Source organism: Poecilia formosa, unplaced genomic scaffold (assembly GCF_000485575.1).
Source record: "Poecilia formosa unplaced genomic scaffold, Poecilia_formosa-5.1.2 Scaffold290, whole genome shotgun sequence".
Taxonomy (NCBI): Eukaryota; Metazoa; Chordata; class Actinopteri; order Cyprinodontiformes; family Poeciliidae; genus Poecilia; species Poecilia formosa.
Genome location: NW_006800229.1, coordinates 324,418 through 343,713, shown reverse-complemented (window position 1 = coordinate 343,713; position 19,296 = coordinate 324,418). Strand labels below are relative to the sequence as shown.

General features: G+C 36.1%; 2 protein-coding genes and 1 long non-coding RNA gene across 4 annotated transcripts; 1 reads left to right on the top strand and 2 right to left on the bottom strand.

The window, feature by feature from the left end:
* Positions 1–143: 143 nt before the first annotated feature.
* On the bottom strand, positions 144–4,000 carry timm8a (translocase of inner mitochondrial membrane 8 homolog A (yeast)). Its single transcript, XM_007571920.2, has 2 exons — positions 3,760–4,000; positions 144–776 (listed from the first exon to the last, which is right to left on the bottom strand). The coding sequence occupies exons 1-2, from the start codon at positions 3,868–3,870 to the stop codon at positions 615–617; spliced, it is 273 nt and encodes a 90-aa protein (XP_007571982.1). The 5' UTR covers positions 3,871–4,000; the 3' UTR covers positions 144–614.
* LOC107838651 (uncharacterized) lies at positions 3,012–18,029 on the top strand. The gene is made up of 3 exons (XR_001664728.1): positions 3,012–3,022; positions 12,683–12,685; positions 15,600–18,029. It is a non-coding gene; the product is annotated as an uncharacterized LOC107838651 (long non-coding RNA).
* On the bottom strand, positions 5,218–18,182 carry btk (Bruton agammaglobulinemia tyrosine kinase). 2 transcript variants are annotated; one of them, XM_007571919.2, is made up of 18 exons: positions 18,102–18,182; positions 14,458–14,616; positions 14,253–14,357; positions 12,218–12,299; positions 11,925–12,056; positions 11,769–11,830; positions 11,505–11,692; positions 11,175–11,237; positions 10,971–11,025; positions 10,801–10,880; positions 10,355–10,482; positions 8,827–8,898; positions 7,049–7,220; positions 6,730–6,949; positions 6,510–6,574; positions 6,299–6,417; positions 5,763–5,920; positions 5,218–5,673 (listed from the first exon to the last, which is right to left on the bottom strand). In XM_007571919.2, the coding sequence occupies exons 2-18, from the start codon at positions 14,596–14,598 to the stop codon at positions 5,602–5,604; spliced, it is 1,914 nt and encodes a 637-aa protein (XP_007571981.1). In that variant the 5' UTR covers positions 14,599–14,616; positions 18,102–18,182; the 3' UTR covers positions 5,218–5,601. The 2 variants fall into 2 exon arrangements, with proteins under 2 accessions (XP_007571981.1, XP_007571980.1); XM_007571918.2 differs by having other exon boundaries at positions 18,058–18,150.
* Between the last annotated feature and the right edge of the window lie 1,114 nt (positions 18,183–19,296).

The following is a 19,296-nucleotide window of genomic DNA, read 5'->3' as shown; positions in this document are numbered from 1 at the left end:
CAACAAAAACATGGCTTTACCAGACGAAGACTAGCTTTGAAATGATCTCTCTTTCTACATCACAAAAGTCAGGGAATTTAGAAAGAGTGTGCAGCTACAAATGTTTGTGCAAATGCACAAGCATTTTAAAAAGGATGCACATACTTATTTGGCATTTTGTTTATTGCATATTTACAGTCCAGTCTGTTGAACACTGATCTTCAGTCAAGAGGTTGCAGGGTGATTTTACCGACATTGATTTTTGGTCCATGTATCTGAAAAACATCTCCTCATAATCAAACTTCACAGTCTGAACTTTCCACTTACATGAATTCAAAAAGCTGACAGAGTCAGCAACAAACCACCATCTCAATATTTTGCAACGCTCGTCTTCCTGTAGTCACAAAACACAACCCTAAACTTTTACCCAGGTCTGTACATGGTTTAGATGTCAGGCACTTGTTTCCAAGGTAACACTTGTTGTGGTTCTGTTTCCCAGCTGACTGGACTCTTCTTCAGCTTACTGTACAGACAGCTGAGTCGGGACCAAACAGGGTTCCCAGTCAGTGCAGAAAATGGGTCCTTTTTATTTATTTTTTTACTTTTTTTTTCTATCAAACTTCCAGTTACAGTTTTTAGTCCAACATTGTCTCAGAGAATCCTCCCTTGCTCTTCTGAGTCTGTTCCAGTCTGTTCAGGATGAACTGGCTGGTGTCTATAAATCGCTCCACACAGTTAACGAAACAGATTTCAGTCCTGGAATCCAGCTTGGGTCCCGGTTTATCCATGCATTTCTCCTAAAGACACAGACATAAACTATTAGAAGAAACATTTTCGAGACCGATCCACGTCAAACAGAGGAAAATCCTTCACTCTACTATATTCTTCTGCAGGAAAGCCTACTTTAGATTAAAGAGACAGGATGCATGCACACACTGGTTAAGCCAGGGATCTCCCCTGTAAAGCCTTCAGTTTAGCAAAAATAAACTTTTGTAGCTGCAAATGTTACAAGACCTTCCATGAAAAAATAGCTTGTAATCTTTGATAAGTATCTAATGTGTTGTCATTTGTACAGAATGTTATTTTACTTCTATTCTATTTCTGAAAGAGAGAAAAAAATGAAACATTCACAAAAAGTGGAAGGATACATATTTAGAAAAAGCACAAAGGTTCCAACTTGGTAAGAAAAACAGTCCAAAAAAACATTACTGATACTGATAGTCTAAAGAGCCACTTGTGGTGTCAGAGTCATGTTTATGAATAGATTTTTTTTTTTTTATAATTTAAGTACAAGCACAAAACAGTGTAATGAGCAATAAATTGTCACATATTCAAAAGCTTTTGCACCTACATTAGTTTGATAAACTGCAAAAGATTTGATCAGTTTTATATGAACATATGCACTACTACAAAATTGCAACAATGCATGTTAAATTACATTCCAGATCCAGATGATTACTAAAAATAAACTAAAACTCAAATATTAATACTTGTACACAGAAAAAAGAATGCAATGAAAATATTTGTCCTTCACCGATATTTGATTCTATTACAACAGCAGAACTATTTTAGTGTGAATAAAAAATATTTCTGGAGTTTAAGACAATTTAGCTCAATATTTTAAAAGAACAGAAACAGAAAAACAAAAAATGGTCCAGATGAAACTTCTTATTCTTTGCACTGCCACCCAGAGGCCTACAGGTGTAATTACAACACATCTCAGTGAGAAGTAAACTTGTTGCGGCCAGTCTGCACTAAATTCAGTTAGTGTGAAGACTAGAGTCTGTAGTTTGTGAGGGAAACCGACTCGACCTCATTCATTGAATGTTTTGAGGCGGATGTGGACGCAGTCCAGTACGTAAAATAACCGCAAACAAGTTTAGGACAAGGACTACACAACTTCATGAGCACAAATGCACTGAGTATAATGCTATCACTGAATAACAAACACACAGTAATAAAAAAAACAAAGAGACACTAGGATATTTAACACTGAAATACAGTAAAAAAAAATGAAAGGCCTTTTTGAAATAAACCAAGAAATTCATGAATTTATTCAATAAAAATAAAAATCTGACCTAATTTAAAGAATTGCGAGTTCTGAATAGAATATTTTCCACAGAAAAAATTTATCAAAAATTCAATGTTTATTTGTAGTCTCATTCAAACATCTGTCAAGACAGGAATATTTGTAGATTAAGAACAACATTAAAAGTCACTGCTAAAGTGGAACAGAAATATAGCCTGTCTGGATACTAAGAATGCTGTCGCCCTCACAAGTTTCCATGAGAGCTTGATGCGCTAAATTGGCTTTAGTTGATAAATCCTGTAGTCTCTAATCTCGCAGCAGGTTCAGTTGATCCCCAGTTTTTTAATTGTAAAACAAACACCAGTCTGTTGGTGTAAAAACCTATCAGTCAGGACAGTGAAAGTCCCAGCTTAAGATGCTTAAAGGAAAGCCAATAATGCTGTTCACTTTCCTTATCCTCTGATAATCCCGAGTACAACGTACAAGGTTTTAGATGAGTTTGTGGTCCTCATCAGTGAGATAGATTGTTAAAAGAGCATAAATTAAGTGTTTTTGTTGTTTTTTAAAGTTTGGGTAGATATTATTAGTGGTGTTTTACCCTTCAGACCACCGTGATAAATCTGGGTAATATCTGAATAATGTGGCTATTATGTAGGAGGTAACAATACTGAGTGGCAATAATAAAATAAATCAATTAGAGGGTGAAAATGTGCAGCAAAACGATCAATAAAAAAAACTGTCTCTTATGCATTTGTAAGTTAGTATTAAGATTTCTATGGTATTAGTATTTTTCTAAATATTGCTTAAATAATTTTATACACAAAATTACAAACCAAACAAGTCTCATGTCACATAGACCTGGCTGGCTGCATCAACAGTTTTCACACAACAACAAAATGCAGAAACTCCATTAAAAGCCTCATAAACATAAGATACTAAATTATATCTTATAAAAGTGTCTCAAAGATCGATTATTTATAAAATCAAGAAAATTTTGGGCAACAACAGCACAGTGTCATCAGTCAGAGGCTTCTTTAGATACGCTGTAACACAGCTTGCTACAGGAGATCCTTTCTAACCACAGACATCAGTCTCTAAAACGCTTTAAGGAACCTTGGATGATATGAGTTTCAACATTTAATTTCCCTTTGGTATTAATAAGTATTTCTGAGTTGAATTGAAGCTTAACTGTTGAAACAGCACGTGGCATTGGTTGTGAGTGACGTAATGTGACGTTTGAAACAAGCTTTTAGGTCCAGCGGTGTTTTATACTCCTTTTATTGTACCTGCAGCATGTGCCAAGAAAACCCCATTTTGTGATTTGTATGCAAAACGTTTTATATTATGCTAAAAAGGTACCCAGCAACAAATAAAAAATTAAATTCAAGAGTTTTGTATTTACGCTGTTTTTCTTGTTCTTACTCAGCCAAGTTATTAGCCTATTTTTATTTTACAGTGGGAAGATAAATATAACCATTCTCTTTAAGTAAAGTCCATTCAGCGCAGACGGAAAGTAAATATGTGAAGATATAACTAAGCTGAGAAGCGGCGTCTAAGTTTCCCGTATGTCTATAATGAACAATATGTTCAGCCATCAGTTTATTAGGAAGCAGCATTTACTTTAGGAAATTATTGGATGTTTACAACAAGCACAACATGTAATCTGTCTATAGCTGCTCCAACTGCACAAGTCCCTGTCGTAAAGAAATTGATAAAAAAAATCAACATGCTGGACTGTGCTCGTCTCTTACCCAGCAAACCTCAGTCATTTGATGCACCAGCTGCTGAAATCTCTGTTTCTGAGACTCGATTTCGATGAAATGTTGAAGCTGAGGGTCCGCTGAAGCTCCTTGGCCGTCCATATCTGCTATAAAACGTCGAAGTTCCGATATTTATTCTAATTATAAACGCGAGAAGGCTGTTTTTTTGCTGACCTTCACGTGTGGGAATGAACAACAGGAAGCCGGAAGTCATTCAGCCAATCACGAAGCGCGTTTGTGTAACAGAAGGTCACGTATGCGTAACTTCATGAGAAATTGACAATTTTTTCCCCCAAATTATATTATATTATATTATATTATATTATATTATATTATATTATATTATATTATATTATATTTCTAAAAAGGACGTTTGGCACATTTTTATTAGTCTTTATTTGCCTGAAATTGCAACCACGTGTGGATAGTAATTTGCTTCATTTGCTTGAGTAAAAAACATTTTTTTTAAAGGAGTGGTTTTAATGCAGTGTTTTTACTTTCACTTTACTTTATCCTAACAGGGTAAAATAGAACATTGTGTTAATACTAACTTAATACTGTGAGTATTAATTTCATATGTTCTGTTTTGAAATAAACTGATTTAGAAAGTGTTTCCATCTTTTACTTTAGCTTTATATCTTTATATTTTTCTGTTTGTCTGATGACATTATTTTATATTAGTTGTGATGTTATGATCAGTTACTCAGTAAATGAGTAACCTTTTACAGAATATTGTTTTACTCTTTCTTGAGTAATTTCTTGGACAGCTACTTTTGACTTTTACTTGAGTAAAGATATTCAAAGTAGTGCTGCTCCTATTGAATTACAATTTTTGGTGACTCTGTCCACCTCTGACTGTTTAATGTTTTTTTTAAATTGACACAAAAATTTTAAAGCTTGATGAAACTCTCCAATAAAAATGTCTCATCCACCACACCTGTCCACTCATACCTCTAAAAACAAACTGTTATGAAATGTAAGACGGCCTTGCTGCATACATCAGACCTGCATTTCATGTAATGTTTATGTTCATCTAACTTGTACTTTGCATGAATTTTTCAAAATATAAGTCACGTAATTACTTATATTTTACAAGCTATGTATTAGATTAATATATAAAATATTGAACATGATAATGCTATAAAAATGAGTTGGGGGAGACTTGGTATATATAAAGTCTGTCTTTGTTTAAGAAACACAAAATATGTATTAATTATCCTATTTATTATATAGTATTTTAATGTTTATGCTTTTTGTGGTATTTTATTAGTTTTGTTGGGGGAAAGCAACGGATGGGTAAAGGAGAATTTTTTTTAAGTTCAGTAATGCTTCCAGATATTTTTCTATGCTTTTTAAAAAAAATAACTACCATCTGCTTTGTTTAAAAATGCTTGTGCAAATAAACTATAAACTAAAAACTGTTGATATTTGTATCTCATACATTTGCAAGCCCTTCTTACTTGGTGTTTATTTGTGCAACACATATTAGCTTACAAAGCTTATTTTCACATACAAAGGTGTTTGCAATGATTTCACAGAGTACAAGAAACAAAAATATCATGTTTTAATTGAGCAACCTTCAGTATAATATATATAAAAAAATCTAAATATGATTCATAGGACTGCATTTTTATTAATGTGATGAGAAAGCTAGTGACTAAAAGTGACATTTGCATTAAAACTATTCACATTCTAGATAAGCCTTAAAATGCTGCTCACTCCCCACATTCACGGTTTCAATTGTATTAACGATGCTTTGTCTTCAGGGATCCATGAGGAGCTTTTCTCTGGGGATCAGAGAGGTTTTTTGTGTTACATAAATTATTCTCAGGTCTATTGGAGTTCATACAGCAAATCCTGAACATTCAGTGCCAGCTCCTGAAAGGTGGGTCTCTCATCTGCTTTCTGTAAAACAAAGGCAAATATTGATTGTTAACCTTTTTTTTTATTTCAGTGTTTTCTTAGGCTCAGAGTATGAGAGGAAAATAGCTTACATCAGACCAACAGCTTGTCATGATGCTGTAGACCTTCTCATTGGCCAGCTGTGGACGGAAAAGCCGCAGGCCTCGGGACACCTGATCCACTATCTCCGTGTTGTTGAGGCGTTCATATGGAAGCTTCCCCAGAGTGTACACCTCCCACATTAAAACGCCTGATAAAGAACAAACAAAGAGGTATTTAAAGAGTCTAAACCATTCAGAAACAAAGCTTTACCAAAGTTTCGATTCATTATCATTTGTCACCTCTTTCCAGGCTTTCTGAATGTCCACTAAAGTTTGTTGTCTGCTTAGTACCTGACAGTTTTCAGACATTTTTTGTCTGTGGTTTCAGATAGAAAACTAGCATAAAGGCCTCAATGTTTTATGCAAACACTGCACCAGATACTGCCATAATCAGACACAAAGTCCATGGATAAAGTTTGCAAATTGTATAAACAGATGGTAAAGTTCACTTTTTAAAGTTTAAAACCACCACACTTGTAATTTCACTGGCAGTCAATAAGAAGAAATGAACAGCTGTGACTTCTCACCGTAGGCCCAGATGTCAGACTTGCTGCTGAATTTGCAGTAAAGCAGTACTTCTGGAGGTGACCAGCGAACTGGGAACTTTGAGCCTGCTGAGCTTGTGTACTCATCATCCAAAACATATCTAGGAGGAAAAGGATTTTTAACACCACATTGTACACTCACATGCCTATTTCATTTTGTTTTTTCCATTTTGTTACACATTAAACGCTTTACCTTGACAGACCAAAGTCAGTCACTTTCACTGTACCATTAGCATCTACTAGACAGTTCCTGGCAGCCTAAAGATAAAACAAACAACACATTGTGGATCGAGCAAAATCATTAAACTTCTAGCCTTATCATGCAATACCAAACCACAGGTTATCCTGTCCCTAATTGGAACTGACTGAGAGGTTTTGCTACTGTTTATTAATAGAACGTCCTTGTCGCTCACCAGGTCTCTGTGGATGTACTGCTGTGCTTCAAGATATGCCATGCCCTCTGAAACGTCTTTACACATCTCTAGAAGCTGGACGGTTGTTGGGTGCTGCTTCAGGCCTTCTTTTAGGTATGTCAGAAGGCAGCCATTTGCAAGGAACTCAGTCACAATATAAATAGGTCTTTGTTTGGTGCAGACGCCGTACAGCTGCACCAAATTCTCATGGCGTAGCTTCCTTGTTTGAGCAAAATTAGAAGAAAGTTTAGGCTTTTTTTTCCAAAGCATTTATGTAGTATAGCTTTCCTCATTTGACACATAAGTTCTGAAACCTTACATCATGATTTTGGCTTCTTCTATGAAATCATCCTCAGACATGGAGCCCTCTTTAATCATCTTAATGGCCACATCATGCTGGCCCTGCCACTTTCCATACTTCACCACTCCAAACTGGCCATTTCCCAGCTCTTTGATGAATGTTAGATCACGAGGGTCGATCTCCCACACACCTGAAGAAAGTAGGTTGCTTTTCGGTGTTTGAACTTTGGCGGCCCAGGTTTGGAGTTAAACTTGCCAGGTTTATTTTTAGCTCCCTTGCAGAGATGTGTGAAAACAGTGCGTCAGCTTGACCAAAAGATATGATTAAATAGCTAATTTGTATAAAGACAGTAACAATAACTCCATTTAAAATATTTTCATGTTTTTTATCTTCTTATTCCATGACAAACTAATACTGTAATATTAAACAGTATTAGTTTACTATCATTAAATACATTTGCAGGTAGCTAAACTACTAAGAAACGTAACTCAACCACAAACTGAGACAAACAGCAGCAAAAAACATCATATTTTAGTCATTAGTGGAGATGCTAACAATCATATTTCAATGATTCGCTGTTACAGAGAACAGAAATAGAAGATGTAATACCTGAAAATGAATTTAAACTTGTACATATATATTTTAAATAACATTAGCTTTGGAGAGGCTAGCTGACAACTAAAACATTTCAGTGGTTTTTGATTTTAGCACTAATTATGTTTTTATACACTGCCAAAAATTACTCCAGCTCTGACTGTAAATACTTCCAGTTTTTGAGGCATCTCACCTGAGTGAAAATGTTCTGATTCCAACTCAGAAAACAGTTGGATTATCTAGTTTTTCTAGTGCTAACCATTGTTAGCAATTGGAGTATGTAACAATATATTTATCTCTGTTTTGTGTGTTCAAAATCGACTGGTACATGTTCACATGTAGACATTTTACAGCTTGGTTTAATGAGTCACAAACTGTCAATTTAATGTTCCCTACTTTCTTTGGGTTTGCAGCCATATTGGATATTAAATTTATAGTTGCTTGGTGAGCTCAAAAATTTTGACGTAAGGACTTCTCATTTTTCTGCCTGTGAACACGGAAAATCCAAATTCTGAATAAAATGTGGATACACTGTGAGGCAATTAGGACTTATCTTGAAACAAATTATTCTGCAGAGAATAAATTAAGCAAATGTGGAAGGTGTAGAATGTTTCCTTAAAGTTTAGACATCTACTGTTTTCTGGTTATTTCAGATTGACCAGTTTATCTTTGGCTTCAGTTTTTTAAGACAATCCTATACTTTGTGCACAATACATGCTTTTTAATTGCAGCACAAAGAGAAGGAGGTCTAGAGACAAAAGTCTCTCATATCACATAGTGCACCAGCGGCATCAGCTGTTTTCACACAAGAGCAATTTAGGAAACTCTATTATAAAGCTCCTAAATATGAGAGACTAAATTGTGTCTTATAAAAGTGCTTCAAAAGTGGTTATTTTTATTTTTAGAGTACAAAGCAAATTTAGGGTCAACACTTTTTCCATCCATCCATCCATTTTCTGAACACCCTTGTCCCTCAGTGGGGTCGGGAGGGGTGCTGGTGCCTATCTCCAGCTAACGTTCCGGGCGAGAGGCGGGGTGTCAACACTTTTTAATAAGAAAAAAATGTGTTGTCATGTGTACCTTCAGCTTTAAAACATTAATAACTGGAACTGCTATGTTTTGATAGAGAACAATGATAGAGCCAGTCATGCCAGGTGAATTACTTGAAAGTTTGACTAATTGTAGTTCAAATACGCTCTTACCGTAACCCAGTCCTGCTGTGGATGGAGGTCGTGCCCGATTGGATACAATGTGCTTCAGCCTGCTGACCATACCTGGTGATTGGGAAAAAAAACAAAACCACATAGGCAAGTTAAAAAGAGGTGCATATTAGTGAGCCTAAAGTCTGCTGATTTCCCTGTGCAGTTTAGCTTGAATCAGCATTTTTTATTTTCTGTATCTTATGACTAGGAAACCATCCCCATTATAGCACCTGAAGACAGCTTTATGTTGGCCGTGACCTATATAAATAAATTTAACTGATGTAAAGAGTTTAATTTAACATCATGCTATGTGTGTCAGTATCTAGGAAGAGTAATGAGCTTTACCAAATTAAACCTGCTGCTGCACCTGGAGGGACTCTGGAACCAAGTTATCGAAGTAAACAAACAAGTTTGTATGAACATGCAGAATCGAAGGAGAAACATGATTTATAGTCATGTAAGCTTCATGATTCTGCTGCCCAGTTCTAGTCTCGGTAGTACTGACTATATTTTAGATTTATAGCAAATTTAAAACTTACTTATAATTTCTGCAATGATTCTTTTACTTCTGCAGATTCTTTTTTAAAAGAATCTGCAATGATTCTTTTACTCTTGTTGTTGAGGGAGCCCAACAACAAGATGTTGTTGAGCTCCCTCAACAACATCTTGACCTACATTAATGTATAATGCTGCCAAAACTGATGGTTTTCTTGTCAATTAATTTCAAGAAACAAACAGTTTTAGTCATAAATAAGCCATCTAATGAGTTTTGAAGTGGTATGACACAACCTCACATATCCTGTTTGTGTACTTTAGACACTTTTAGGTTCAAGAGTACATCCTGACAAGAAAATGTCATAGTAACACATTATATGACCTTGAGCCTTAGAAGAAAAATAAAAATAAGAAATGTAAAAAACTTAACAAGAATTAAATTTAGAGATGCATAAAACTACTAGATGATTGATTCTCAAGACAGATGGAAATGGGTGTTGCAGTTCTCAACAAATGTTTGGAGGCAAGTGAACCAAACCAGTTCTAGAGTTCTTTCTGTCAAAACATACTGTAGTAGAATTGACCAATTTTCTCCTCATTGACTTCATAATTGTAGGTTAGTGGGTCAAATACTAAAAAAAAAAAAAAAATCTTGATTGTCTAATTTCTAGACAATCCTGTGAATTTTGTTTATAGATAAACCAACCAAGACCATATAATGTTGCACTTTTTTGGAATTATGGCATTAAACGCATGCAATGTGTTGCGTAAATGAGGAATTTCGTGTAATTCCTCCACTTGCTGTTAGAATCAAAACTGCTACCACATTCAGACTTTTGCAGCACATTTTTAAAACTATGATTGTTTGATTGTAATGAGTAAAAGTCAGAACCAACGGGTAAGGCCACAAAGCCACCCTGAAATCAATCAGGAAAAGCTTATTATTTCTAGTTTCTTTTGCAATAGATGTCAGGTAAAGATAGTTGCAGCTTGTAAAAAGAGTTATTTTGGCTGTCACGGATGTAGCATTGACCTGCTGCGTTGTGCTGGTGATAGTTGATCAGCTCCGGGATAGTGTTGAAATGATGCTTTTCTGCCAGGTAAAACTGGCCCTGAGGGGTCGTGCAGATGTTATAATGTCTGCAGCTTCCACCTGTTTCCCTGTAGAGAAAATGAGAATATCACATGAAGCCAGTATGATTTTAATTATGGCTGTGCAGCTAATATCTCCTCACTGTTATCCCCAGTTGGCTTCAGACTGAGATGAACAAAAAAATAAAAAATAAATAAATAAAAAATGGTTCTGCAGACAGATTAACCCAAGTTTTGCATGAATAATTTACATCTCCGTCCCTCTGTGGTCTGCAGTTTCCGCTTTCAGTACGCACAGTTCTTCTTTTCATAAGTTCATGCATGAGTGGAGCCAGGGGATGAACTATATAAATGGCAGTAGTGTTTCAACCCAGTGAGGTTACTTACACGCCACCTTTGGTGAGCAGAGACACAGTGTATTTCCCGGCTTTGCTTGAGTCTCGTATCAGGAAACCTCCGTCTTTGTTCTGAGAAGGGAAACCCGCATTTCATCATTTTAAAGCTTCTTACAGTTAATATGAGGACAAACAGATAAATCAAGCAGTTATTGTGTTTACCTCAGATTTTAAAAGCTGCTCTGCTTGACTCCGATTCATGTTTTTGCAGTACCAGCTGTGAAAATAAACGTCATAATCACTTTAAGAATGTACTATGGGGTTACACAATAAAATTCAGATGATTGAAACAATTAAGCTTACTTAAAACAGACATGTACAATATCAAACACCAATTTGTGGGCAGAACAGTATTTTTGTACTCACTCAAATCTTTCAAGCCCCTTTTCTGCTTCCACCACATAATTACTTGGTATGTAGCCTTCTTTCCTGCAGAAAATAAAAATGTCCACAAAAGTGTCAAATCATCAAAAAATATGTCTTTTGGAAGCATAATGCATTTTATTTTTAAAGTTCAAAGTATTCAGATATTCTGAGGTTGTTCCTTTTTCTTTTTTACTCATCGTGGTGCAAAGGGTTCCTATTTCACATTCTTATGCCCCAAAGGATGGAGACGCTTAGGATTAATATATTTTTGTGTAAGTGCAGGACTGCAAATCTGTGTTGTTTTGCTTTGCTGTGTTAAAGCTGCCTCACCCGTATTTGTCTCTGGCTTTCCACCAGTTGGGGTCGGACCTCTCCAGGATGGTGTACTCCTCGTCCTTCCTCAGCTCCAGGTCCTGGGGGGTCATTGGTGCGTAATCGTACTCAGCTACTACAGTAATGCTTGCAGGCTGTGCTGGAGGCTCAGGTGGTCCTGGAGGCAAAGGGCGACCAGGCTTTTCCTGAAACAATTTTAGGTTGTTGAGTAAATTCAGAACAAACTGGTCTGCAATATGAATCTAAATGAACTGGGAATACCTCTGTTGGGGTTGGAGGAAGTGGTTTCCTGGACATTCGTCGACTCGGTGAAGATTTAAAACCTGTTGTTAATGAATGCATCAGTGATTTAAAACTTCGAAAATTCATGTTTTGATTCAGCTTCAAATTCAACCCTGACAGAAGTCTCGTTCTTACCATTTTTAGCAGAACTTTCCAGAACTTTGCAGCCCATAGCTTGTTTAACTTCCTGCTGGCAGCAAAGCCACACCCCATCCACCCAGAAACAGGGATGGTACTTCTGCATCAGATCTTTGTTGAAGCGGACCACTGTGAGCAACATTAGCACGCGTGAATTCATGCACAGCACATTTACATAAAATCAGCATTTGCATGAGCATCCAACTCCTCTGTCACACAAGATGTTGAGATAAAGACACCAAAGCTTATCAGATAAACACAGCGCTGAAGTCTAAATCTGTTTTACTCACATTCTTTTAGCTTCTTTATCCACGATGCTCGGATGTCGTCAGTTTTTGCGAAGATGTACAACGGGCCTTCATCATAAATGATCTGTGGAAAAACCCAGAATCAACTAAAACCACTGTTCTCAAAATCTGCTTCCAGTACCATCAGCAGAACTTTGGGATGTTTTTAACAGGATATTCATAATATTGAAACTTTATTGGACATCATTGGATAAATATGCTGGCAGCTATTTGTACTGGGTACCATTTACATCTGACATCATTCTAATTATCTTCCAGGGCCAAGTTCAAAAACCAGTAGTGTGACCCTTTCCAGACTGATATGTGTCATAATCTTTGTTTCTCAGCTGTTTTTTTTTAGATAGGATGTTGCTTTTTGACCCACTTCTTTTTGTCAGAGAGATTCCTGTTAAGTGAACAGTAATCATGTCTAAATGTGGCTTGTGAATTTGATCCCAGCTCTTCAAGCAGGTTGCCAATCACAGTTTTATTCCTAATCTAACAAGGGGAACAATTATATTTTCACATACGATCAGGTTGTTTTGGATAACTGCCTCCCTTAGTAGATGTAATTATTATTTATTCAATTTGATAAGGTGTTTGATTTGAGCATGTTTTGACATTGCGATGAAAATCATAAAATCAACATCTATTTCTCTCTCTCTCGCTCTCTCTCTCTTGCTCTCTCTCTCTTTATTGTTGAGACATACAGGAACCTGAATGTCTCCTCCTGCAATGTTTTGTTCTTCAAGTAAAACTATCTTTACATACTTATTAAAACTGTTGCATTAGGAAATAAAATAAACGATGAATAAATGTTTCAGTTTGACAGTGCCTTTTACAGACATAGTTATAAAGTACAGTGCAAAATAAGATATGCTGGAAACACCTATAAAAATTTGGTTTTGTAAACAGAAAAAAAGAGACTGAAGATAATATTTCAATATGAATTTAGAGTTTAGAAGGTTGGCTAGATAAAACTGGATATGTATTATCAAATATGACAGACTGTCACAAGAAATAGCTGCTGTTTTTTTATGACTTGAAATAAAAAGAAAAGCTTTGTCTATTCCAGCAAGTCGAATAAATGGGATTATACAATTAGCAGCCGTTTCAAGTTCAGTGGATTCAACAACTCACAACTAAAAGAAGCATTTGAATTTTAAGTTCAGAGTTTAATCGGTTTTAAATATTGAACGCTGGACTTTGTAGATGTATTAAAGAAATCAATTGCTTGGCTGATGTTCAAGTATATTTTAGGCTAACAATCATTGTTTCTATTTTACTTAAACTTAAAAAAAATATTATTATCAGCCAGACTTTATTTATTTTAGGCAGTTAAAATCTGAGTGATGCCTGCTAGAAGTACAGAAAATGAAAATATTTCTGCTCTGATCCTTGAGGAATCCCACAGTTTGAAGAAACTTTCACAAGTCACAATTTATCTTCTGAATTATGATTTTAAATGTTTGCTTTTTTTTCTTTCGAAATAGTTTATTGAAACTTGGGACATTTTAAACATGGCATTGCAAAGTGATACAGAAGTTCTTACATTTTTCACTTTTTTCTTAATAAATACAAATTGTCAGTTAAATTAAACTAAAAGAAGATAAGAATAGGACATTTAAAAATATATTTAAAATATTATGATGCTTTAAATTAGAGAATTTTTCTAATTTACTTTACTTCTCATGTGGGATATTGACGAGATAAACTTTCTGATTTCCCTGACGGCTCATGGTACCTTTCTTACTTTCATTACTTAACAAACAGTGGCACCTGGACTGCTTCTGAAAGCCCCTTGTTATCTGAAACAGTTTCACTTCTTAAGAATGAACTTTCACAAAATCAGACACTTGCAGTTTTAGTTTGAAAAGAAAAAGACAAGTTAAAATTGTTCGTTGTGATGCATCTTGAAAGCAGCTGATTATAACTTGATGATAATTCAGCAGTTTTAAGCTTGAAGGAGTTCAAAATTAAACCAAGTGAACTTTATATTTTAGTTTATTTCTGAAGAGTATGTTGAGAAAAGATCTACCTGGAATGCATACATGCGCTCCTGTGGGGCGTTGGGTTCTGGTTGGACCGTCTCCACACACTTAATCTTCTCTAGGTCCACTGCCCCTTTTAGACCTTTCCGCTTCTGCTCAACAAATGGCAGAAGAAAAAAAAACAGAATGCAGGTTTAAGGTTACCACCCAAAATAATGTCAAGTGTGGCTCAGTTTGTCTTCAGGCACGCACCCCTTTCTCAGAGTCAAAATCATAGTAGGCTATTTTTTCCTGGGTGAGAATGAACCACCTCTCCTTGTAGTTTAGAGGAGAGGTCTTCTTCTTCTGCTGAGATCGTTTGATGAAGATTTCTTCCATTAGATTGTCTGACATGATTCAGTTTCGCTTAATCTGCAAAGAAACACGTGATCGATAGTTAATCGGTTTATGGTACCAGAATGGAGTAAAACAGCAACTTCACACTTTGACTGCGGTCTCTTTTTGTGTTGTAGTTACACCCGCCTTCACCACTGGGTCTTATGTTTCTAATTCAGCTCTTCCAGTTCCTTTCACTGAATTTTTGAGTGCCTACTCGCTTTTCATAGAGTCACAGCAATGCTGCTGTAACAGATGAGAGACCGTAGATCTGCAAAGCAAGGAAGAGACTTGCATCATGAGTGCATATCAGTGACTGATTAACAGTTGGTTTGCATGAACTCTGCATTTCGTGCAAGCAACTCCCTTTGTTTCCAGCATTTCCCCCTTTGGCATATCTGTTTTCCTCAGCTGCGACAATATGGCAGAGATGTAAAATATGACTTGCTTTGGGAATTTGTAATTTAGCCGCCCCAAAATAAATAACCCGTGGTTGCTTTAGTAATTTGATTTGCAAATCAGAAACTAGTGATGAAAATCAAACAAAAAAAGAAGTGTTTGTTCGATTTTCCTTATTTATTTTCATACTGTTTATGATAGAAAAAACTAAAATTCCATGCAGAAGATAAAAAAATTGACCAGTTTTTAAATTGTCTTGGTACCTTCCAGATAACATGAACCGTATACTTCCCGCCGTGACGTCAATGCCCATTAATAATAGGGAGGAAGGTTTTGGTTTTTTTTTTATTTGAAGTCATCATGATTTTAGAAATGTTCTTGTCCACGTATGTTGATTTTGTGGTAAAAACCTACGTGAGACAGCATATTTGAGGTCCATAGAAGGAATGAAAGAACGTTTTGTGATCAGATTTTCTCACTAGAAAGCAGTAATACAAAGCACTGTTGTCTTGCACCAAGAAGGTCTTGGGTTTTATGGTCTTTCTGCATGAAGCTTGCATATTTTCCTCATACATGCCTGGGTTTTCTCCTTATCTTCCTCTAAAAAACATGTCTGTTAGGTTAATTCGTCTTTCTAAATTGCCCTTAGGTATGAGTGAGTGTGGTTGTCTGTCCTGTTTGTCTCTGTGTTGTACTGGACAAAGAGAAAGTTGTATTTCAAATTGAAAGTAATACGAGCATTTTATAACTAATAGACACAAAAAACTGGCCTGTTTTCTCATTTTCTGCCACCATCCACCGTTCAGTTTGCACAAAGTTGAGAGTTATTGACAGAATGGGATAAACAAATAGGACAGCGGAAAAAATGCCTCCTACAGTCACCAAAGGCAATGGTTGCTAGGAATACAATAAAAGATGGGACATTTTGTACTTTCCTTATTTGTATGCAATCTTTTTTATTTGTTTGCTTCTCACCGCTGGTCCTTTGTTTTCCTGTTAAGTATTTTGAATTACCCCGAGTACGAATTGTGTTTTATAAGTAAACTTCCCGTATGTTTCCGTGTTATCCTAAAAGTGATAAGAAAATCAAACCAAATTTAAATGTCTGCTTATCTGTTTTTCACAAGAAGAAAACCAAATGAGCTCATACTTCAAATTAGGAACATCAGATTCAGAGATCCAGAACTTTATCTCACAAAGGTTCTCGGAGTTTGGAGAAACATGAAACGGGTTCACCTAGATTACCTCGTATAAAATATCACAAAGCGACCTTTCTTTGACACACATTTATTGCAACGTATAATATACAGATTAAAGGTACACAGGCAAATTAAGCAGGGTGTCATTTCAGTTTATGGCAGCAGTATTGTTTCTGGTTTTTTTGTGTGTGTGTTTTTGCCACCTTGTAACACAGAAACTGAAAGTTTCACCTCCAAAACTACAAATGCCAACTTGTTAGATTAAAAGGCAAGCTCCTGATATGTACTTTGTAAGAAGAGCTTATAGAAATAATACTTTTATATTACAGAAAAAATATAAAATATTGTTTCACGTAACCTAAATTTGGGTTACTCGTTATAAAATTGTAGAAAAAACGAAATTGTGACTCGATAATTTGTCTAAATGTAGTCTGTGTGTTGTAACGACTGCTTTGGATGAAACCGTTGCAGAACCAGAGGTGGTGCCGCATCCACAGACCCCCCCCCCCCCCTTTTTTTTTTCTCTTGAAACACAGTAAGCGTCTCATGGTGGAAGTTCGGTTCAACAGTGTCAGCCTCAGGTTTTCATCACACAGCTGAAAGCTCACAGTGAGTGAGTCTCTGTCAGATGTGTTTTCAGTTCAGTCTAAACCTATTTTGGGCCTGTGAGCACTTCCTTTTATCATCTGAACTGGAACAGTAACTCTACAAGAAGCTTCAGTCACTCCCTGCTATCACCAGGACGGTGACATTTCTTAACGCAGCAGCGACAACACTCGTTAGCCTTGTTTGCGCCGTCATAGTCGCAGAGTGATGTTCCCCATTCTGAGAAACATTGTTTACCCATTCCTCATTCGCCACCACCATTGTTTTTTCACATCACTTACCCGGCAGCTCAGATAATCTGATTCTGGTCCATTTTTTTTGCGCTGTAGCATTTTAACATTTCAAACTATAAATTACAATTTGATGTACACCATGGCTACCAAAAAAAAATGTACTTATTTTTGTCTTTTTTTTTTTAACAGAGAGTTGACTCACGGTGGCTGACACAGGCAAACTAAAGAGGGAAGTTGCATCAGGGTTACACTGAAACATGAAGGGAGAAGAAACCCGATACCCTGCAGCACTTCTACCTGACATTGCTATCAAAAAACGGTAATTTGCACACTTTAAATACACTCTCTGAGTCTGTAGACCTTGTCAAAGTAAATAAATACCTATACATGCTCACATTCTTTTCAAATAAAACACATTGCATTGGCAGTTTTAGCTCAATTTCTACCAAGTTTTTTTTTTTACGTGGTCACAAGGAATTAACCCGTAGGAAACAATCAGTTTGAAATAAATAATAATAAATGCCAGGAAACAGAGCCAAAGCTTAATACACATTGTTAAACAGGAATGTCCCAAGATGCCCTCTTCCCTGGTGTTTCCTTACAGATAAGTACATTAGAAAAAAAAATCCCCAGTGAGCAAATATAGAAGAGACAAAAATGCTCTCAGTCACCAGTTTAACCTGGAGTTGATCTGTGAAATATCTTCTTCTAGAAATGTCTCTCTTGGCAGAAATGAACTTAAGTCTCTAACCACATGAAACTATCTGATCAGCTTAATCTCTTTATTCATCAGCAGATGAAGCTGTATGAACATGCATTTCACAAACACAAGACACCCAAATAATTAATCTAGAATGCGCTTCAGCAGTTTTGGTGCAAGCTATTTTAAAATTTGCATATAAACGTACGAGTTTCAGGGCTAGTTAAATACACGATCAGCTGTCTCTTCACACCTCTTGAGAATTCACACCTTTTCAAAGCAGAAATGAAAATACAGGCTGACCTCACAGCGCAGCGTTTTAATCAGCATGGTCACTTACCCCTGCACCTGAAAACAGCAAAGCATCAGGCAAACACAACGCACCTAAAAACTGTGACATGAAGCTTCTGCTTGCTCTTCATAAAATGTGTGATAGTCTGTGATGCAAGAAGTTAAAACACACCCACAGAGAGGAATCGGCTCAGCTTACTTCCTCTTTTTCTTCCTGCTCATTTTCATATCAGCCTTCTGGACAGTTTTGGTGATAAGTTTGAGGCGGGTTAAACATTATTCAGAGCCCCATATTTAGCTGCAGCATGTAGAAGCACTTTTGGCTGACAATTTTTCTTGTTTGGTCCGATGACAATTTGAAACTGTTTAGAGAGGAAGAAATAAAAACGTAATAATGATCACTTTTACTGGCCACAGAGAGTGCGGTCTTTAGGGAAACAAGCAAGCATGTTGTTTACTTGTGTTAAATTAAGAGGATGGAGCAAAACCATTTCAGTATAAGTAACAGTTTGCCTGGAAAGATATTCATAAAAGTTAACAACAAACTGGTTAAAGTACGGCGGCTATAACAATTATTCACCCTCTTGGATGTTTTACCCTTTTTGTTGCTTTCACAAATCAATTATATTCAACAAAATGTGACTTATTTTGACAAAAAAAAGCCTTAAATGTCAAAGTGAAAACTAATTTCTACAAATAATCATTACATAAATATATATATAAAAAATAAACAAATAACCCTAACTGCTTTAAATTGTCTGACCTAATTCAGCAGGGAGTGGCCTAGAAACTATCTGAGCACAATGACTGTATTTCAAGTGATTCTATTTTAAAAACACCTGTGTCTGAAAGGTTTACTGAGTGGTTAATCAGTATTACTGGCTACAGAATGAAGACTGAAGATCACTTCAGGCAAATTAGAGAAAAGGTTATTGAAAAGTAAAAGTCAGGAGATGGACACAAAAGTCAGTTTCTAAAGCCCTGAACATCCGCTAGAGTTCAGGTAAATCCATCATCAAAAAATGGAAGCAAAATGATATATATATATGTGTGTGTGTGTGTGTGTGGGGGGTGTGTGTGTGTGTGTGTGTGTGTATGCAAGAAGGAGACTATACGCTGATGGAGTTACCGGATTCAGCAGCAGAGATGGGAGAGACTAAATCATTAGTTTACTTCCTGCACTAAAATGTAACACACTGCTTAACATAGTCATTATGACTATAGATAGACTATTACTTCACTTACTGCTAATAGTCCCTGTATTCTTACCCCAGAAATCTCCTTTTAA

Excerpts from the sequence above, each read along its gene's own strand:
- timm8a (XM_007571920.2), bottom strand. The coding sequence starts at position 3,870 with ATGGACGGCCAAGGAGCTTCAGCGGACCCTCAGCTTCAACATTTCATC. Across the intron at positions 777-3,759 it reads AAATGACTGAGGTTTGCTGG|GAGAAATGCATGGATAAACC; the intron begins GTAAGAGACGAG and ends CTGTGTCTTTAG.
- btk (XM_007571919.2), bottom strand. The coding sequence starts at position 14,598 with ATGTCAGACAATCTAATGGAAGAAATCTTCATCAAACGATCTCAGCAG. Across the intron at positions 6,950-7,048 it reads GAAGAAGCCAAAATCATGAT|GAAGCTACGCCATGAGAATT; the intron begins GTAAGGTTTCAG and ends TGCTCAAACAAG. Across the intron at positions 5,674-5,762 it reads TGACAAGCTGTTGGTCTGAT|AAAGCAGATGAGAGACCCAC; the intron begins GTAAGCTATTTT and ends TTTGTTTTACAG.